Source organism: Pezoporus occidentalis, unplaced genomic scaffold, assembly GCF_034315485.1.
Source record: "Pezoporus occidentalis ecotype Australia unplaced genomic scaffold, CSIRO_AGI_Poc_V1 ctg4, whole genome shotgun sequence".
Classification (NCBI taxonomy): Eukaryota; Metazoa; Chordata; class Aves; order Psittaciformes; family Psittacidae; genus Pezoporus; species Pezoporus occidentalis.
Genome location: NW_026915724.1, coordinates 3,361,176 through 3,377,764, shown reverse-complemented (window position 1 = coordinate 3,377,764; position 16,589 = coordinate 3,361,176). Strand labels below are relative to the sequence as shown.

The following is a 16,589-nucleotide window of genomic DNA, read 5'->3' as shown; positions in this document are numbered from 1 at the left end:
GAATTATATTTCTTGGGGAGGAATCTGATATTTAAGCAATATTAAAATTAATAATAAAAATAAATGATAAAATTTAAAAAGATTAGGTACAGCTTTGCTTCTGGTCACTTTATGCTTCCAGCCAACAACAATTGGTATCTTTATCTTCATTTGCACTTTTATCATATAAAGTGGTTTAATTTAGTCTAAATTCAGAGTCTCCCAAGCCAACACATACATGTGTGTTGATGTGTGCATACACATTTTTATCTGCGTATAACAATAAACAAACACACATCACACTTCTGCTATTGCTCAAAAAAGAGTGGTGCTTGGAGAATATGTGGTACTAGAGCTAGGAAAAGCGGAAAGGCACTATACTGTGGTCCAAGGGGTCCAACCCTCCGTGTTTCCCATCATTCTCAGGGAACCAGGCAAGAGGATGTGTGAGGGTAGCTTGGACCCAGCGCTGGGTAGGACATGGAGGAGCAAGGACTGCTGACATGCCCTTGGGGGGTGGAACCAGTACCGTAGTTTGGAGGAAACGGAAACTGCTGTGTGTTTCCCTGCGGGATCCGTGGATTGCTCATGGTTGCTGGTATGCCACCAGCGGCCACCATGCTGGGGGTCATGCTCAAGCCCTGCCCTCGCATCATCAGCGTCCGCTGCTGCTGCACCTGCTGCTGCTGCATCTGCCGCTGCCGCAAGTGCTGGCTCAGGATCTCCCGCTGCCTCTGTGCCAGCATCTGCGCGTTGATAGGGCCCTGGAGGGAGAACCACCAACACCTATCAATAACCCCTCCTAAGGCCAGCTGACCAGTGGAGGCATCTCCACTACAGCAATCTGGAAGATTCCAGCTCTTTTTACCCCCACCATGCAAGTAACAATAATATAGAATGGGAGAAAATAATCCTATTAATACTTCTCCTGGGAAAGACTTCCAACAGTGCAAGAGTCAAGAAGTGAAAAAATAACAGTGTTTAATGTTGCAGTGATTTGTAATTGCAAATTTAATAGCTCACTTAAAAAACCCACATCTTTAGGAAATGAGAAGTTTGGTTAAAAACGCAGTTATATCTGTAGTAGATAACTAGCCATCCCATGTAAATATAGGAAAGATTCTTGGAAATAAAAGAGTAAAATACTTCTTATCATACAGACTGCATTATTTGTATTAAAGCTTTAGAACTGGTTGGCATGGATTTAGTACATAGCATTATTACTGTATTTAACGGGGGGGGGAGAAAGAAGAAAACAAAATATTTTTTTTTAAGTGCTATTTCTTTTACCTGTGTTGGCACTCCAGGTCTCAAAGACAGATTCATATTGGAGACACTGCTGATCTGATTTATCAGTGGCTGCCGATTCTAAAGGAAGAAAACAACCCAACACCAAACCCCAAAAGTTTTTAGAAGGAAAACAAGAAAAGGGAAGTTTTATATACAGAGGTATATGCATTTACTTTCCCATCAGCTGGTTTGAGTACTTAGTTTTACATATTTAAGCTGGGTGTAGTTTTCCTACTCAAGTCCTACTGTTATTCATAGAATCCTGTTTCTTAAGGAGGTAACACACTATACAAGTAACAACATGGGGACTAAGCTGTTTACCAAACATGTTACCTTTACAGTTCCTGTTCCTTTTGAGTTTGGACTGGACTGTTGAGGTTTACTTTGAATTAGACCCTATCCTGATGACTGAAGGTAGAAATTATCTTTCTTCCTCCACTAGAAAAGCACTGATATTTTATTTACAGCACTATAAACCTATTTATATAAAAATGAAACAAGAAACAACAACTTAAAATGATCCTCAAAAGTAGATCAAGGCCAAGTGAAAAAGAAAGGATGTAGGTAACGGGCAGCAATAAAAGCATTTAGATTGCTGGAAAAGCCAAGATATAACCAACAGAAAGAGTTGTATAACAAAAAGCATCACTGTAGCCTTGCTCAAAGAATTAGTGCGACTAGGCTTAACTACTGGGCATATTTTTGCACAGTATTATAGAAAAAATAACAGAAAGATGCAAAAAAAATCAAAAAAGAGGATGGACAAGGTACCACCTCACCAAAACACATGATGGCTAGTGTTCAGAAGTGGAATTAGCCTGTAACTAAACAGGGTATGCACTTAAGACCTTGTCTATCTGTAGGCAAGCTGACAGTAAGTGCCACTCAGGAGAGGCATCTGTGCTGGTGTGGAACCAGGCATGGAAGAGGCCGTACCTGCTGTGCCTGGAGCCTGTGCTGCAGCTGGAGCCGCAGCTGGTTTGGCTGGTTCTGCACGATGCTGGTGGGCCGCAGGCCGGGCCGGGGCTGCATGCGCAGGGCTGCATACCCCGGGCGCTGCCCCATGGCATGGAAGCTCGGGTCCTGCATGGGCACATAGCTGCCCTGCGCCATCTGCGCCTGCGCCGCGTACTGCTGGGAGAACACCGGAGCCTTCTGCTCCATCAGCATGCTCGACTCTTGGCTGGAGAAGGTCTCGGGGTCAACAGCTTGGCTCTGCAGAAATACGTGAACAACAGAAATAGTTGGTGGGATATGGCTTTTCACAAGATTTTATGAGACTAATACAGCCACCCTGCAAAACCAGCCTTCTAGGATGTGAATGTTTTGAAGCAGAAAATGACATAAATTATCTTTACCTAAATATAAAACTTACAAATAAATAGCATTGTATTTTTTGAGTGTCAAAACATATTCATGGGGACAAATTCCTTCTCTCCTTTTATTTTCCCTTTATTTTTTTTTAACAAAGACCTATAATCTTTGTCATGTTCTTAACATAGCCTTTGTATCATTCTGCTAACAAATGAAAACCTGAAATGAGAAATGCTATATCAAAATCTGTAAATGAAATGATGGCAGCATATTTTGTCACTGATTCTGAGATAAATTCAAAGACGTTACAAATGAACAAGTAAATTTTTATCAGTATCTTTAAACAAAATAATGGCTTCAAATAAAGATGCCTGAAACTATTACAGAAGCTAATGTGAACAGAATGCCTAATTCTTTCAGGGCACTTTAGCACAAACTGATTATCCATTAGCATAAAAAGGCTAACACAATTCTAAACTCCATTCTAGATACTCCCCTAATATTTGTTCTAGCCAGAATAGTTTTATAGCTTATTCCATGCTGACCTTGGAAATCAAGTTACTCTAAATTTCAGCACTCTTATGAAAGAAAGACTGTAAGCTCCTACAAAATGTTTTATGGTTATTTTAAAAAACATGTTCTAAAATGTGACAGTTCTCTTATTTGCAAAATTCTTTAACTGTTTCCACTGAGATTCTAATTAAATAGAAATATATTTACCTCTTAGTTTGAAATAAAGCAGTATTTGTATCTTTTTGGTGGTAATGCTTCAAAAGCTATGTAATATTGCATGAAAGTTTCACACTGCAATTGAATTTCACCAATGAATTTTATCTCCCTCTTAACACCTCACTGAGTTCTGTGTTGTACCAAATAGGCTTGGAGATAGCTCTCTCATGTTCAAGGTAGGACTTCCCTGGTCCTGTTTCATATCTAAAATGCAAACCTAGTTCAGAAGTTACACTCAGGGTGCTGATGAGTGCTGGGAAATGAAATGGGTATTCTAGGCTCTGAGAATATTACATCATTATAGAGACACGTACAGATGATTTTGGAAACAAAATTTTGATGCCAGAAACATCAAAAACTGATTTTTCCCTAAAATCTTTTTTACTACATTTTTCTTGTACCATTGCAAACTGAAATGGACAAGAACCGACTGGACGCCAACAAAAATAGCTGTGAGGAGAAAAAAGAAAGGATAAAAAAGAACAGAATCATTTCATGCTGGGAAGTTTAGGAAGCATGTTTGTTATTAAAAAGAAATTCAGTTTTAAGTGCTTAAGTTTCTTCAGGTGGAATTCATCCCTTAACACACACTAATCAACTAAGGGAAAAAACTATGGGTGAAATGACATGTTACAGGTGTGCTCATCCAAAAGCTGGTTGCCCCCATCGCACAAAGGTCTTGATCTTGTGCCTCTGCTCCTAGGTCTTCATATTCCTTGCTTTTCACCTTTCCTATACCTTGTTGCTGACTGCAGTCTTGCCTTTCTCCCACATGGCTGTTCCTCTGACCACCATATAAGCAGAAACCTGTTAGGTTTTTTGGTTTTGGTCAGGTTAGTCGCATGAAGCCTAGTGGCTCAGCACAAGTCAGGAGGAAAGGTAGCTGACGGTGGCAAGGGAAAGACTAAACCTGGAGCTGAAGGAAGCTTTTCAGGTTACACTAAGCCATTAGACAGAGTCCCACCAAAATATGTAACTCCATACTAGCTTGCAAGAAGAGGTTTTTATTCCCCTTCTTCAACACACATTTTACCTCCACCTTGACAACATATTGTTTAAACACAACAACCTAACACATGCAATGCAATGTCCAATATACCTGGCTGACTAGTTCTGGTATCCCTAGAGCCCTGTCGATTTCTTCTAAACCATCAAAATTCCTTAATGCCATGTAAAGCTGATCCAGGAGAGCACCCTCATCACTTGGTGACTCTGATGAAGGATGATTACACAAGAGATCATCTGGGGAGCTGCCAAATGGTTGCCTGTGAAAACATGAACACAGCATTGGTAAACAGCTGCTGAAACCCATGAAATAGTATCAGAGGATTAGTATTCAAACTGAACTAACAAGTGGAGACAGAAATTGTTTTAATCTCTGCCAATTTTGTTCAGCAAATTGTTCTGGATGAAAGTTATGTTACCCAAAGAAATAACTAAATTCCATGGTTAATGCCTGTCAAGACCCTACAAGCACGGTGTATCCAACAAGTAAGCAAGCACACCAAAGGTACACTCAAGTGGCTTTTTCATATTGCAGGGTCAGCAGAGGAACAAAGTCAGTATATAGTCACTGAACATGGAAGATTAAAGAATTTTTAACTAATTGTAACTTTAAATTTCAGATGTTAGGTTAAGTATCACAAGGAGAAGAATTTATTTCCCCTGACACTTTTCTTAACCAGTTTTGTATCAGGCTAAGCAGGGCAAAGAGATCACACAAAGGTCCCAAGGATTGAGCTTGCACAAACCAAACATCTGGAAGAGCTAGCCAGAAGCATGAGGGAGCAGGAAGAAAAGGACATTCCCCTTTTTGTTTGCAGCAAAACACTGCATCAGCTCAACCCATCTTATGGAACTGCACGCTTGGGTACCAGTTTATGCACTTGGTTATGTGCCTCAGAAGGGTGTCAGCAAGAATTTGGATACTGTCAAGCAAAGTGTGCTGGCTCTATAAATCCTGCTTACCTCACCCCTGAATTTGTATGCAAAGCACACTCTCAGTTACAAAGGCAGAACAGAGGTTTATCCCGAACCTAAAGGACAAAACTTACCGAAAAACAAACTAAATCTGAAACAACACCTTATCTGCAGTCAAATTACATGTTTTTGCGTTGCAGTTCACACAAGCCCTACTTCATGCACAAGACTACAAGAGAAAATATAAAGAGCAAAGCATTTTGCAAGCAAGAGCAGCTACTATATGCATATCGTGGAAGAATCTCATCCCAGATAATTACTGAGAGACAACAAAAGCTGTTATACATGGAGGGAGGAAACAGCACTATATGTGAACCCTCTTTACATGTCTGTTTGGAAAAACAAAGAAACATGTTTGTGTATTTAGTTTCCATAATGAGATATATGGTTGCCATGGAAGTCTAATCTCTATGCTAAAGCTAAACAGAAGGAAAAAGCTGCATCGTCAGGCTATACACTTAAAAAAGCAAAGGATGGCAGGGAAGAAAACAGAAACATATTCTTTTTAATTACATCCTGGACTGTAAAAGATAAAAATAAGGATATATATGATGCACCTTTAAAATGTCACAAAGTATTCATCAATCTCATGTATCTATCAGATTCTATAAATCTCACAGATGGATTTATAAATCAGTAAATCACAGGATCATAGAAAAGTAAATCAGTAAAAGGGAAGAGCAACAAAAAAATCCTTTGAATAAAATTGTTTTCAAACTTTAAAGATGTCTTATAAGATCGGATCTATGATCTGGAAAAATTATTGATGAGGCTAGCCAAAAAACCTCCCTTGAATTGTAAATGGACATGAGTACATGTAATAAGAAAAAGTTTAAAACATTTGCCAAATTTCTGTATGCTACATAATGACAATTACTTTGTTTTTTCCTCTATTTCTTTTATATACCACAATGATAATGTTTAATATTTCTATAAAAGAATTATTTTTACTCACAATTTAATCAAACTTAATACTCATAACGATAATCAGATTATAAAAATACAAATCCCAGATATTACTAAAACTGGAAATGGCAGCACTGAGCAATTTGTCATCTCTAGGTGTAAAATGATCAAAATATGGTTAATTTCAGATGCAACACAATGCGAATTCTTTTCACCAACTTCAGCTACAAGGAAATACTGAGAAATGCAAAGTGAGAAATGCAGAGATATGCATTTGGAAGAATTCTCTGCCTATTATTTGCTGATCAAATGTGGCCCTGTATTTTATTTTATGGCATCACTTTTTAAGTGGATGATTAAGTTATGCAAAAAGTGCTTTTGTCATATGGACACCATAACTAGGGGAGAATTAGCACCAGGAAACATCTTGAAAAGCATGAAAAGTAGCAGAGAAAATTACAAACTTACTGATAGTAGTTTTGGACATCCTTTCATAATGAAAAATAAGCAAATTTAGTTAGAAGATTAACCTTTCTTCACTTTTTTCCAACTGCTTCCTTTAAATTTTCTTTTCAATGCTCGCCCCATTTACTACTGAAAAATATCCAAACTTCGGTGTGATACAGAACTTCCAACTCTTCCATCACATTACATGGCAAAGAGAGCATTTATAAGTATTACTGGAACATGTATACATTTTCTGAGCATAAAATACTGCAGGCATTAAAATGGTATGTAGACCTTTGTTTCCCTGAGGTGTATAAATTACAGGCCTGGGAAATCTTTCCAAGTTTTGATGTGACACTAAGACTCACCTGTTCTGATTACCAAAAGTTGCCTGATCTATAGGCAAGATGCTGTCTGGCCATGGTGCAGTCTGATTTGGAGGTGCCTGTTGTTGGCTATACTGAGGTCCTCCTATATTCATCTCTAATTCAGATGGCCCTAATCAAGGAAAAATAGCCATATAACTTTTGTGACAAGAACCTACTTTCATGTTAATGCTTTCCATTAAATTATCTATGTTACAGTAAAAGCATACAAAACCACCAAGACATCAGTAACATCACTATTAAAAGTATTACAAATTTTTGTGAAAAACTGCTCTTAAAATTTGAGAAAATAGCATGAGAGCTCTGAAAGTGGTTGAAAACCATAAAGTAGCAGATACAACACCATAGATGCAAAAATTAGTAAGATAAGCATGAAAAAAAGAGCATATAAAGTCAGTATCATAATGTACTTGCTTTATGATATCCTCTTTCTTTGGCCACACCACTGTGGAGCTACAGAGTAGCAAAAATTTTTCATATAAATACATGTATTAAAAGTCAGTGTTACATGCCTTCCTCCCCACTTCCACAGGAAAGTTTCACTGTGAATACAGTTCTCATCAAGTCTATAACTGAATGATTTTAGTTTGTTTTTTCATTTTTCTATTTTCTGCTTTTGAGAATCCAGTGCATGCCAAAAAATCCAACTCCACACACGCCTTGACTTACCCATATTCATGACCTGAGATGGAAGCATTTGCCTTGGGCCAGGCTGGTTGCTGGGTCTCAAGGGGATGCTGGCCGTGGGGTTGCGGATCATGCCTGCTTGCACTGGCCTATTCATGGCACCAGCTGTGGGCGCACAGGTCACCCTCACAGCAGGAGCCTGGCTTCCCCAATCTCCAGATGACATGGCAGGACGAGGGGTATTGCCACTGATCATTCCTGCACAAAAGCCAAAAAAACTTGGGTGCCAGCACATGGTTCAGAACATTGCAGCATAGCACTGTAGCATTACCACTGCCTGATGAGCTGCATTTTTAGCAACAAAAATGTAGCAGTTTCACTCAAAGCACATTGTACCACCACTGCCCGTCCAGATGTGCAACACTATAGAATGATGCCTTATGCTGCTTAGTCAAGGGACTGGAGATTATTATACATTTTACAAGAGGAAGATCCTTTTATCATTTCCGAAACGCTGTTCAGAGTAAGTGTTCCCACATGCAGTCTGCAACAGGTGCTGAGGGTGTGTGGATAAGCCTAACTTCCTTCCTCAGGAAATGAATCACGTTTGCTGATGTGTCTGTCAATGCTTTACTTTCCAAGCGCTAAGTGAGAATGAAGAATTGAGTAACAACATGTTATCACTACACACACTTACAAATTAGGAGGATTGAATTTTAATTCGCATTCTGCAAACATCTTTTGGCGAGTCCTTTCATTCAGGACCTAGACTTCTTGGCTTCAAGGCTCACCCAGACAATCTTGAACCAATATACAGTGCAGTGAAATTACTCACAGGAACTTTCCGATAGATGCTGAAGTTCATTACCGTTATTTTAGGGGAAGTCCTCCTACATCTACTGTAAACAGCTGATACAGTTTATTTACACTTGGAATATATAGAGTACTATACTCTGACAGTAGCCAAAAAACCCCAACCAAACCCTAACACAAAACCCCCCAAAACTATCAACGCAAGTCAAAAAGACTTACATTCATAGTATTTAAACATTTCAATTTTACACAGTTAAGACAGCAGATAAAACACTGATTTCAGATTGGACTACCAATCTCCTCAGTTGCATTTTGCAACATCCTTAAATCAATACTAAAGGCCACACAACAATTATTACTCATCAGTTCAATTATTTGGTGACAAATGATCAAGAAGAAAAAACTCTCTGAAGAGGGTCGTTTTTTTCAGCTGCTGTACAAAATTTGCTTCAGTGTTACATCCTCAGGTTTGTTCTATTTGTGTATGTACTCTATCAGATGAAATATGTGGTGTGCTACAGCAAATGGCAGGAACACAGATAATACTCTAACTTGTATACATAAGATGAATAACATCCTCTAATATGTATACAAAACATGAAAGTAATAGGGCACTTGAAAGACTACAAGTTGACCTCTAAACTGCTTAAATAGGATATTTCAGTGTCTGGCAGCACGTCTTTTTTAAGACTGATGCAAGAAACATAAAATGCTCACAGTGAACAGCCATCTGAAAGGACTTAAAAACACCCATTTATTCACTCAGTTCTTTGCAGTTGTTGCACACTTGGACAGACTCAGACTATGCACTCGTTGAAGTAAGTCAATCAGTCAGACTTCTTTTGTGAAATCCCCTGTGGTACCCTTTGTACAGTATTAAGGTAACATGAAGAAATCAATGCACCACAGATCAGGCATACTCCGTGACAAGTAGTAATAACACTGTAACATCTGATGGCTCCCAAAAAGTTTACGTTTCAAAAAATGATGAAAATATTAGCATTTCTTTAATTTAACATGAAAATTAAGGCTAATAAATAAAGGACAAAACCAAGGCCTGTGGAGATACACATCATAAGGGCAACTGTATTGCACATAATTTTGTTTTCAAAGAACTATCTCTAGAGACAAGTGGTTCTTTTATTTGCTTTTCTGAGGCAGAAAGATTGGATTTTTAGTTACGTAAGCCTCAGATGAATCTGGAACATTGATGGGAACCAACTATAATTGCCAATATGCTGTTTCATCTAGATGATTTCAGGTAGGTGGAAAGCAGTGCATAAAGAGCAGGACCAAAAATATGCAGAAACAGAAATTCAAAATAATATGCCAGTACATAACAGCCCATGATTTTTCCCCAGACTTTTTGGAAAGTACTTAGAATAACCTGCACTTGTAATAACCCCAATTTATAACATTATATAACCCCAATATATAACATTAAGTTAAGCATGCTATACTCTGTTACTCAAGTATATTTGAAAAAAAAAGGAAAGTCATCTTACCTGTGCTGCTGTTGCCTAAAGTTCCTTGATTCCCTATCATCCCTTCATTCCTGCCCATCAGTCCCGGCTGAGGTATCACTGAATAGGGGCTGCTCGTTCTTATGGGTGGGAAAGTTCCTGCACCTGTTGGATTCTGCAGTGTGATGTCAAGTGGTAAGTTCTGGTTTGGTAATAACCTGCCCAGTTGCCCTGCTCGTGGGTTATTAAAAGTTAGGAAGGAGGAGCAAAGAAAAAAAGCAAAGTTACAAGAATGGAAACTCGTTAAAGAAAAAAAGAACCCAAACACACTTGAAGCTCTTAGGTTGAGCTATTTAATGCTGGATTTACCCACTCTATATCTGTCTGAGAAACATCCCTTGTCATTTTTATGTAAATTTCAAAATGGAACATTCTGACACTAAACCAGATATAACATAGATTTTTAAAACTTTAAATGATGCAATTTAACTGACAGAAGAGCCAGGACAGCAAAATATACCATTATGTGATATGCATACTAGTGCCAGCTAATCTCATACCTAGTAGGACTGTAATTGCATGCAGATGTCATCCTGCAGCAGATTGTTAGGAAATATCTCTATTTTGAAGTTTTCCAGCATAAGATGTGCCCCTGAAGAAGTTATCAAATTTAAGGACAGATTGAGTCTACATTGGATCCTGTAACCCTATTTCTACATCTCCCTCTCTTTTTTTTTTTACATTTTTTTAAAATAAAAATAAATACTTCAATGATTCAGCAATCACAAGGAAGTGGTATGGCATTAGAGCTGTGCCACCATAATATTCTGGTAAACAGAACCATACATGATGGCTACTGTCACCTTTATGTGACTATTTTCTTCTCTTGAAGTGTTTCGTGCTCTTAAAATCAGCCTCTACGAAGAAAACTGCACAGTGTCTCAGAACAGTGAGCTTCAGACCATGAGTGGCAAGCATCTCGCTCTGCGGTCTTTGGGCAATGTTCCAATGTATGAAAGCACCCCCTATGTGCACAATTAGTTCTCAAACATGAATCAAACCCTGACCTTGTACCTATAATTCCATTTCCAAATCATACCAACAAGGTACATACAAGTAAATTAAGATTTTTTTTGTGAAATGATTATTTGCAATACTTCCTGATAGCTTCGTCTAGGAGAGTGCCTGATATAATAGCATCCTTTTCATATTCACCACATTACAAAGAAGTTAAAAGAAATTCTCTCATTTTAGATCAAAGTTCCAATACTTTCAAAATTGATAACCTCGATGAGGTTCACTAAGCTTGTTAAAAAGTACAGACACATCTTGCTACAAACATCACTGACTTTTCTTCTAATTTTATAAAACCAGACTACAAGAACTCACTGTTCTTGTAGTGTAAATAAAAATATTTATTTATTTTTAATGTAAGTTCTCTGCCTGGAGAATTTGCTTATATGCATATATAGGAAATATATCACATCACATACACCTAACCATGAAATTAAGATTTTGTCTTGGATGTCTGTTGAAACAAGCAAAAAAAACCTTAGGAGACAAAAAATTACTTTCCCAAGCTGAGGGGCATAATAAAGTCTAAGGATTGAACCAAAACTGAGCTTCAGCAACAGTTCCAGAACAGTTTGCCCCAGAAGTTTAAAAAAAAAATCACATAGATGAGTAAATTATCATATGGGTATTCTTTTGCCAGCATCCACTGATCCTACAAAAGGAAAGCTGGAAATGCAGCACAAAAACAAACAACACAGTTGATGAGATGTGTTGGTCTTCTCTTGGTCAGGATGGGACATGTAAAAATACTTCTATATATTAACAGATAAAAATATTTTATGCATTTTTCATGTAAAACCTATACAATGAAAGCTGGTTATTTCTTCAGGAAAAAAACCAAACAACACCCCTCCTTAAACCTCTTTTGGAATTATGTCTGATGTGACATTCATTTTACATTGCTTTTCTGTGAGCATGTGAAAAGCTACTCACAATTTCTGTGCACCTGTTTTCTGTATGCTCTTCTACTGAAAACAAGGCAGAAGTTTGCAAGGGGAATTAGGCACAGACACAAGACTAAGCTTTAGGAAAAAAGTTTTAGTGTTTTAATTTACACTGGAAACAGGATGCTGCTTTTACAGAACTGCTGCTAACCACACCACGACAAGTCTCACGATCACATTATTACTGTACTGCCAATAGCTTTGAAAGCAGATTTAAAGCTGGCTTAACTATGGAAAGCCAAAAGGCTACAGTGGAAGAAACCAGGAAATACTGCTTTAGAAAGAATATGCCAAATATTTCAGATGTACAGAGATTTCCTTTTGACTTATGTGCTGCTGCTGTTAGAACCCCCATACTCACAAAAATGAGTACATTAAATCACAGCATCTCTCTCTGAGCAACACTGGTAACAAATGATAATTTAAGGATCTGTAGTGGTTTAAATATGAAATTAAACATTAATATTTGTTATGAATAGTAATATTAATATTTATTTAAACATTGCTAAGTAATAATTTGAGTTCATTTGAAAGTGGCATGGTGTTATTTTAATATCAACAGAATTGCTAAACATATTATCTAAGCCCTATGTTTTATTAGAAAAACACCAGCATACATTTAAGAAAGTGAATAGCTGCTGCCATCCTAGCCAACAGGAGAAAAAAATGAAGCAGTGGCTTTTTACGCTTCAGTATTCATAGCTGATAAGACTACTGTTTTGCTTGCTTTCCATTATTCTTTGGTGGTAGACCAACATTTCAACACTGATTTGTAAGTTAATTCATCAACTTAACAAACACTGTCAGTTTGAAGTGACTCAAAAGCCACATTTTCAAATTAAATTTGGGCATTCCTCTTAATCATATGTCTTTCTATTAATCTTGTGGGGTTAGAAGATGAGTCTCCTTCACACTTAGAAAAGCCTCTCTTCTCCCTTTTACTGAAAGAGCTGCTGGAAATAAGAGATCAGCATCTAAATGCACATGTTCTCCATGCCAATGTTCTTGCAACAGCAGCACCACCTATAACCACAGCAGGGGACATTTCATTTAGTTTGAGGGTACCCCTTAACACTCCTCAGAGGGCTTCCAGGGTGCTGCTGCGTGAATTAGACATAACCTCCCCGTGTGTTACGAAATGGGATGACCGCAGATGGCGCTATGCCATCGCGCAAGACCAGACCAGGACCAGGAGCTGCCCGGTTCCTCCCCAGGCAACCCATGGGCAGCCACGACCGCTGCTTTGGGGGTTCACAAGCTTGGTGACACATGCGAGGAAGGTGGACTCACTGCTCTGTGAAATCCTCATTGCTGGTTTCTGGGTGGCCACAGCCGCACCGGGGCTGCTGTCACTGGTGAGCTGCATGAGGTCATTGATGATGGCTTGCTTGTCAACCGAGCCTGCTGGAGCGCCTGGGCGGCTATCTGGGAAAAGCTGCGGTAACTGGCTGTTCTGTAGGTCATCCAGAATCTCCTCCAAGTTATCCAGTTCACTGCCTGGCTGCAATTAAAAAAACACAGACCCATAGTACATGTCGCTGCTCGCTTGCTGTTGGCATCCTGCTTGTGCTGAGCCAGGCAGCCCGCAACCGTTACACCTGCACTGGCTTTGAAGGCTTCCTGCAAGAAGCCTGATTGTGAGGCAGCTCACAAAGTTGTTGAAAAGGGACTGTGTAGGCTCCCCAGGGCTCATCTGCCTTGCATTAGGGAAGTGCGGTGTGGCACTGGCACCCCTTTCCTGACACCCTACCATCAGGTTATACAAATCCGTATGATCTGTATCCTTTGGGCAAAGGGGAGATGGTCCTATGCACTCTGTGATCAGTGCAGACAGCAGGGTTAATTTGGTAGGGACAAAGATCCAACAGTGATGAAATTGGGGTTTATGTAGGTATACCCAATATTCCTTTCAGCACCACTGTATTTCTAGTCTCTTTATGACTTGATTAAAAGCATATGATGGAAAAGTTGCTCCATAGCTAAAACAATTCTCCATACACATTTTCTTTGTTATATTCAAAGCCTTAACACTGAATAACTCTATATGGGTTAACTGGCAAGAAATAGACATTTAAATGAAATTCTATAAATTACAACCTGTCAACTAGTAACTTAGGAATTTATTTTGCTTACGACTTCCCAAATCATTGAAAATAACTTCCCTATGGTAAGAAAAAAAAAGAAGAGAGAAATCTAGTTATATTCAACTTGGTAGAAGACTATCATGAAGTAAAGATAAGGAAACAATTAAGTTCATCCTACACTAAACACTGACCTGCACGTTTTCCTTTAAAATGCTGATTTTCACCTCCTCTTTTTTTTTTTTTTTTTTTTTTTGTCAGATTGTTTTTCTATAAGCCCTCATAATCTTTTTCTGACTGAAATCTGGAAATTCCACAAACATATTCTCCAATCCTAAATCTTTAATGGGATAAAACTCTTTTGGGTAATAAGTACCAACAGGGAGTCCAGTCTTAGTTACCACCAGGTTACACAGCAAACATTTCATGACAGTATTTATAATAAAAAACACACTCAAAATCAATGTCTGCATTAAGAAATGTGCAATGATGGAAGAGAGGCAGAGAATGAGCAGGCAGCCATAAAGGATGGGAAACTGAGGACACCACAAACATGCACACAACTGAAATACAATTCTTCCTGTGTTTTTCTGTCCTTGTTACTTATTGAGAGCAAGCTTACACCGCAGATCACAGGATAACGTAGAGATACCTGAGATGGCTTTAACCTACCTACTGAGGCTCTCTCAGCCTTGCTAGGAAGCACTGCACATTAGTCTGTACTAAACTCCTGCTGCCACAGCTAACCTGCTCCTGGGGACGCCCAGCTATTTTATTCAAAGGTAGCCAAGATGCCTCAAGGTTACATCTCTACATACCTTTTTTTGGATGACTGACTGCAGACAAACACAGTATTACTCTTTAGTCCTTCCACATCACCTAGTCTTACAGATCAGAACGCAAAGTGCAAAAGAGGAAGGAGTTTACTATGCTAAAAGGCAGCATGTGGGCTATCTGGAGGCTGGTGTTATTGGCAAAATGGTAGAAAATCACAGAATCAGAGGGCTGGAAGAAATTCAAAGCCTCAAGGCAAAAATCAGTGTATGTCATTGCCTACAGAAGTTCATATAGCCATATAGCTGCTTGTTAAAGACATCCAGTTACAGAAAATCCACAGCTTCCCCAGGGGATTGCTATCCCAATAATTCAAGTGGTTTTTTTTTCATTTATGTCAAGGCAAAAACTCCCTCACTGAAATTTAGGCCCTTCCTCCCAGTTACATTTTGAATTTGGAGAACAAATTGTGTTCCCCTTTCTTTTTCTAACCTTTTCTGTATTTAAAACAAATGCCTTTTGGGGTTTTAAGCTGAAGTTAATAAGCAATCTAAACTTTTTGAAATCTCTTCAGCATATAACCTGTTTTCTAAACCTCTCATTACTCTTGTTTTTCCTGTGGACTGTCTTCAATTGACCCACACTTTTGCTGAAGTGCTGTGTCCATAACAGGACTTAAGATAAAGCCTTACAACTGCTGAGTAAAGCGGAGTATTTACACATAGTATGCTCGGATGACATAATCACAGTACATCGTGTTTTTTTTTTAATTACATGACATTACTGACTCTCACTCACCTTGCACTCAGTATGATCCCTAGACACGGCTCTGAAAACGTCCTATCCATTTGCAGGCACTCAAGTATCACATGCAGCTTTACAGATCATACACTCTATTCTCCCATCAGGTCATTTAGGTTAACTAGAATACTGAGCAGCTGTAGATCACAGAATAGTTTGGGTTGGAAGGGATCTTCAAAGACCATCTAGTCCAACCCCCCTGCAATGAGCAGGGATATCTTCAACTAGATCACGTTGCCCAGAACTACATCCAGCCTGCACTAGGTCCTGCAGCACCTCCATTCTGACAGTGAATCCTTCAATAATTATCCTTCAATAACTATAAGGATTTCCAAAGTTCCCTAACTGCTCACAACAGTTTCATCTTAACCAACATTTCTAACCTGCTTACAAGAATACCATGTGTAAGAGGGCCAAAGAGACTTACTCAAAACAAGACACATAGCATACGCTGCTTCTCTTACTACAGAAATTCTGCTACCCTCTTGCAAAAGGAAAATGGGTTGGTCCAACATTACCTACTCTTGACAAATCCCCCTGCTGACTTGCTGCCTTCAGGCACTTACATGCAGCTGGATGGACACAGCACACCAACAGAAAAGGCAGAGCCATCAAATGTGATGATAAGAAGCCTAAATCATTGTGTGGACAGGCGGTAAACAGATTCAAGAAGACACTCTCTCTGAGAGATAGTAATGAACAATTTTTATAGGAGCCACATTTTCAGCACTGGGAGATCTGGTACAAGAACACTGCAGAAGTCAGAAGCAGAGGCTGATGTAGAGTATCAAAAATTATAGACTGATGATTCTGTGCTGTTTGGGGGAATTAAGACATGATTAAACATATTTGAGACAACAGCAGACAAAAGCATTATATGTTGCAGGGTTATTTTTGTGTGGTTTTCTGCAGGATTTTGTGTCTTTTATTTCTTTTATTTTTTTTTTTTTTTAAACATTCTGGCTATTGCAATTCTTTGTT

At 38.7% G+C, this 16,589-nt stretch overlaps 1 protein-coding gene across 10 annotated transcripts in view; it reads right to left on the bottom strand.

Annotated features, from left to right (window-relative positions):
- NCOA2 (nuclear receptor coactivator 2) overlaps positions 1-16,589 on the bottom strand; it is a 194,472-nt gene that overhangs the window by 17,385 nt on the left and 160,498 nt on the right. For all 10 annotated transcript variants that reach the window (XM_062633210.1, XM_062633214.1, XM_062633215.1 and 7 more), the window contains 8 exons: positions 13,244-13,453; positions 9,977-10,187; positions 7,701-7,916; positions 7,014-7,143; positions 4,412-4,577; positions 2,206-2,484; positions 1,270-1,347; positions 509-743 (listed from right to left, as the gene is read on the bottom strand). In XM_062633210.1, coding sequence (XP_062489194.1) covers positions 509-743; positions 1,270-1,347; positions 2,206-2,484; positions 4,412-4,577; positions 7,014-7,143; positions 7,701-7,916; positions 9,977-10,187; positions 13,244-13,453 — 1,525 coding nt within the window. The remainder of the gene's footprint in view (positions 1-508; positions 744-1,269; positions 1,348-2,205; positions 2,485-4,411; positions 4,578-7,013; positions 7,144-7,700; positions 7,917-9,976; positions 10,188-13,243; positions 13,454-16,589) is intronic.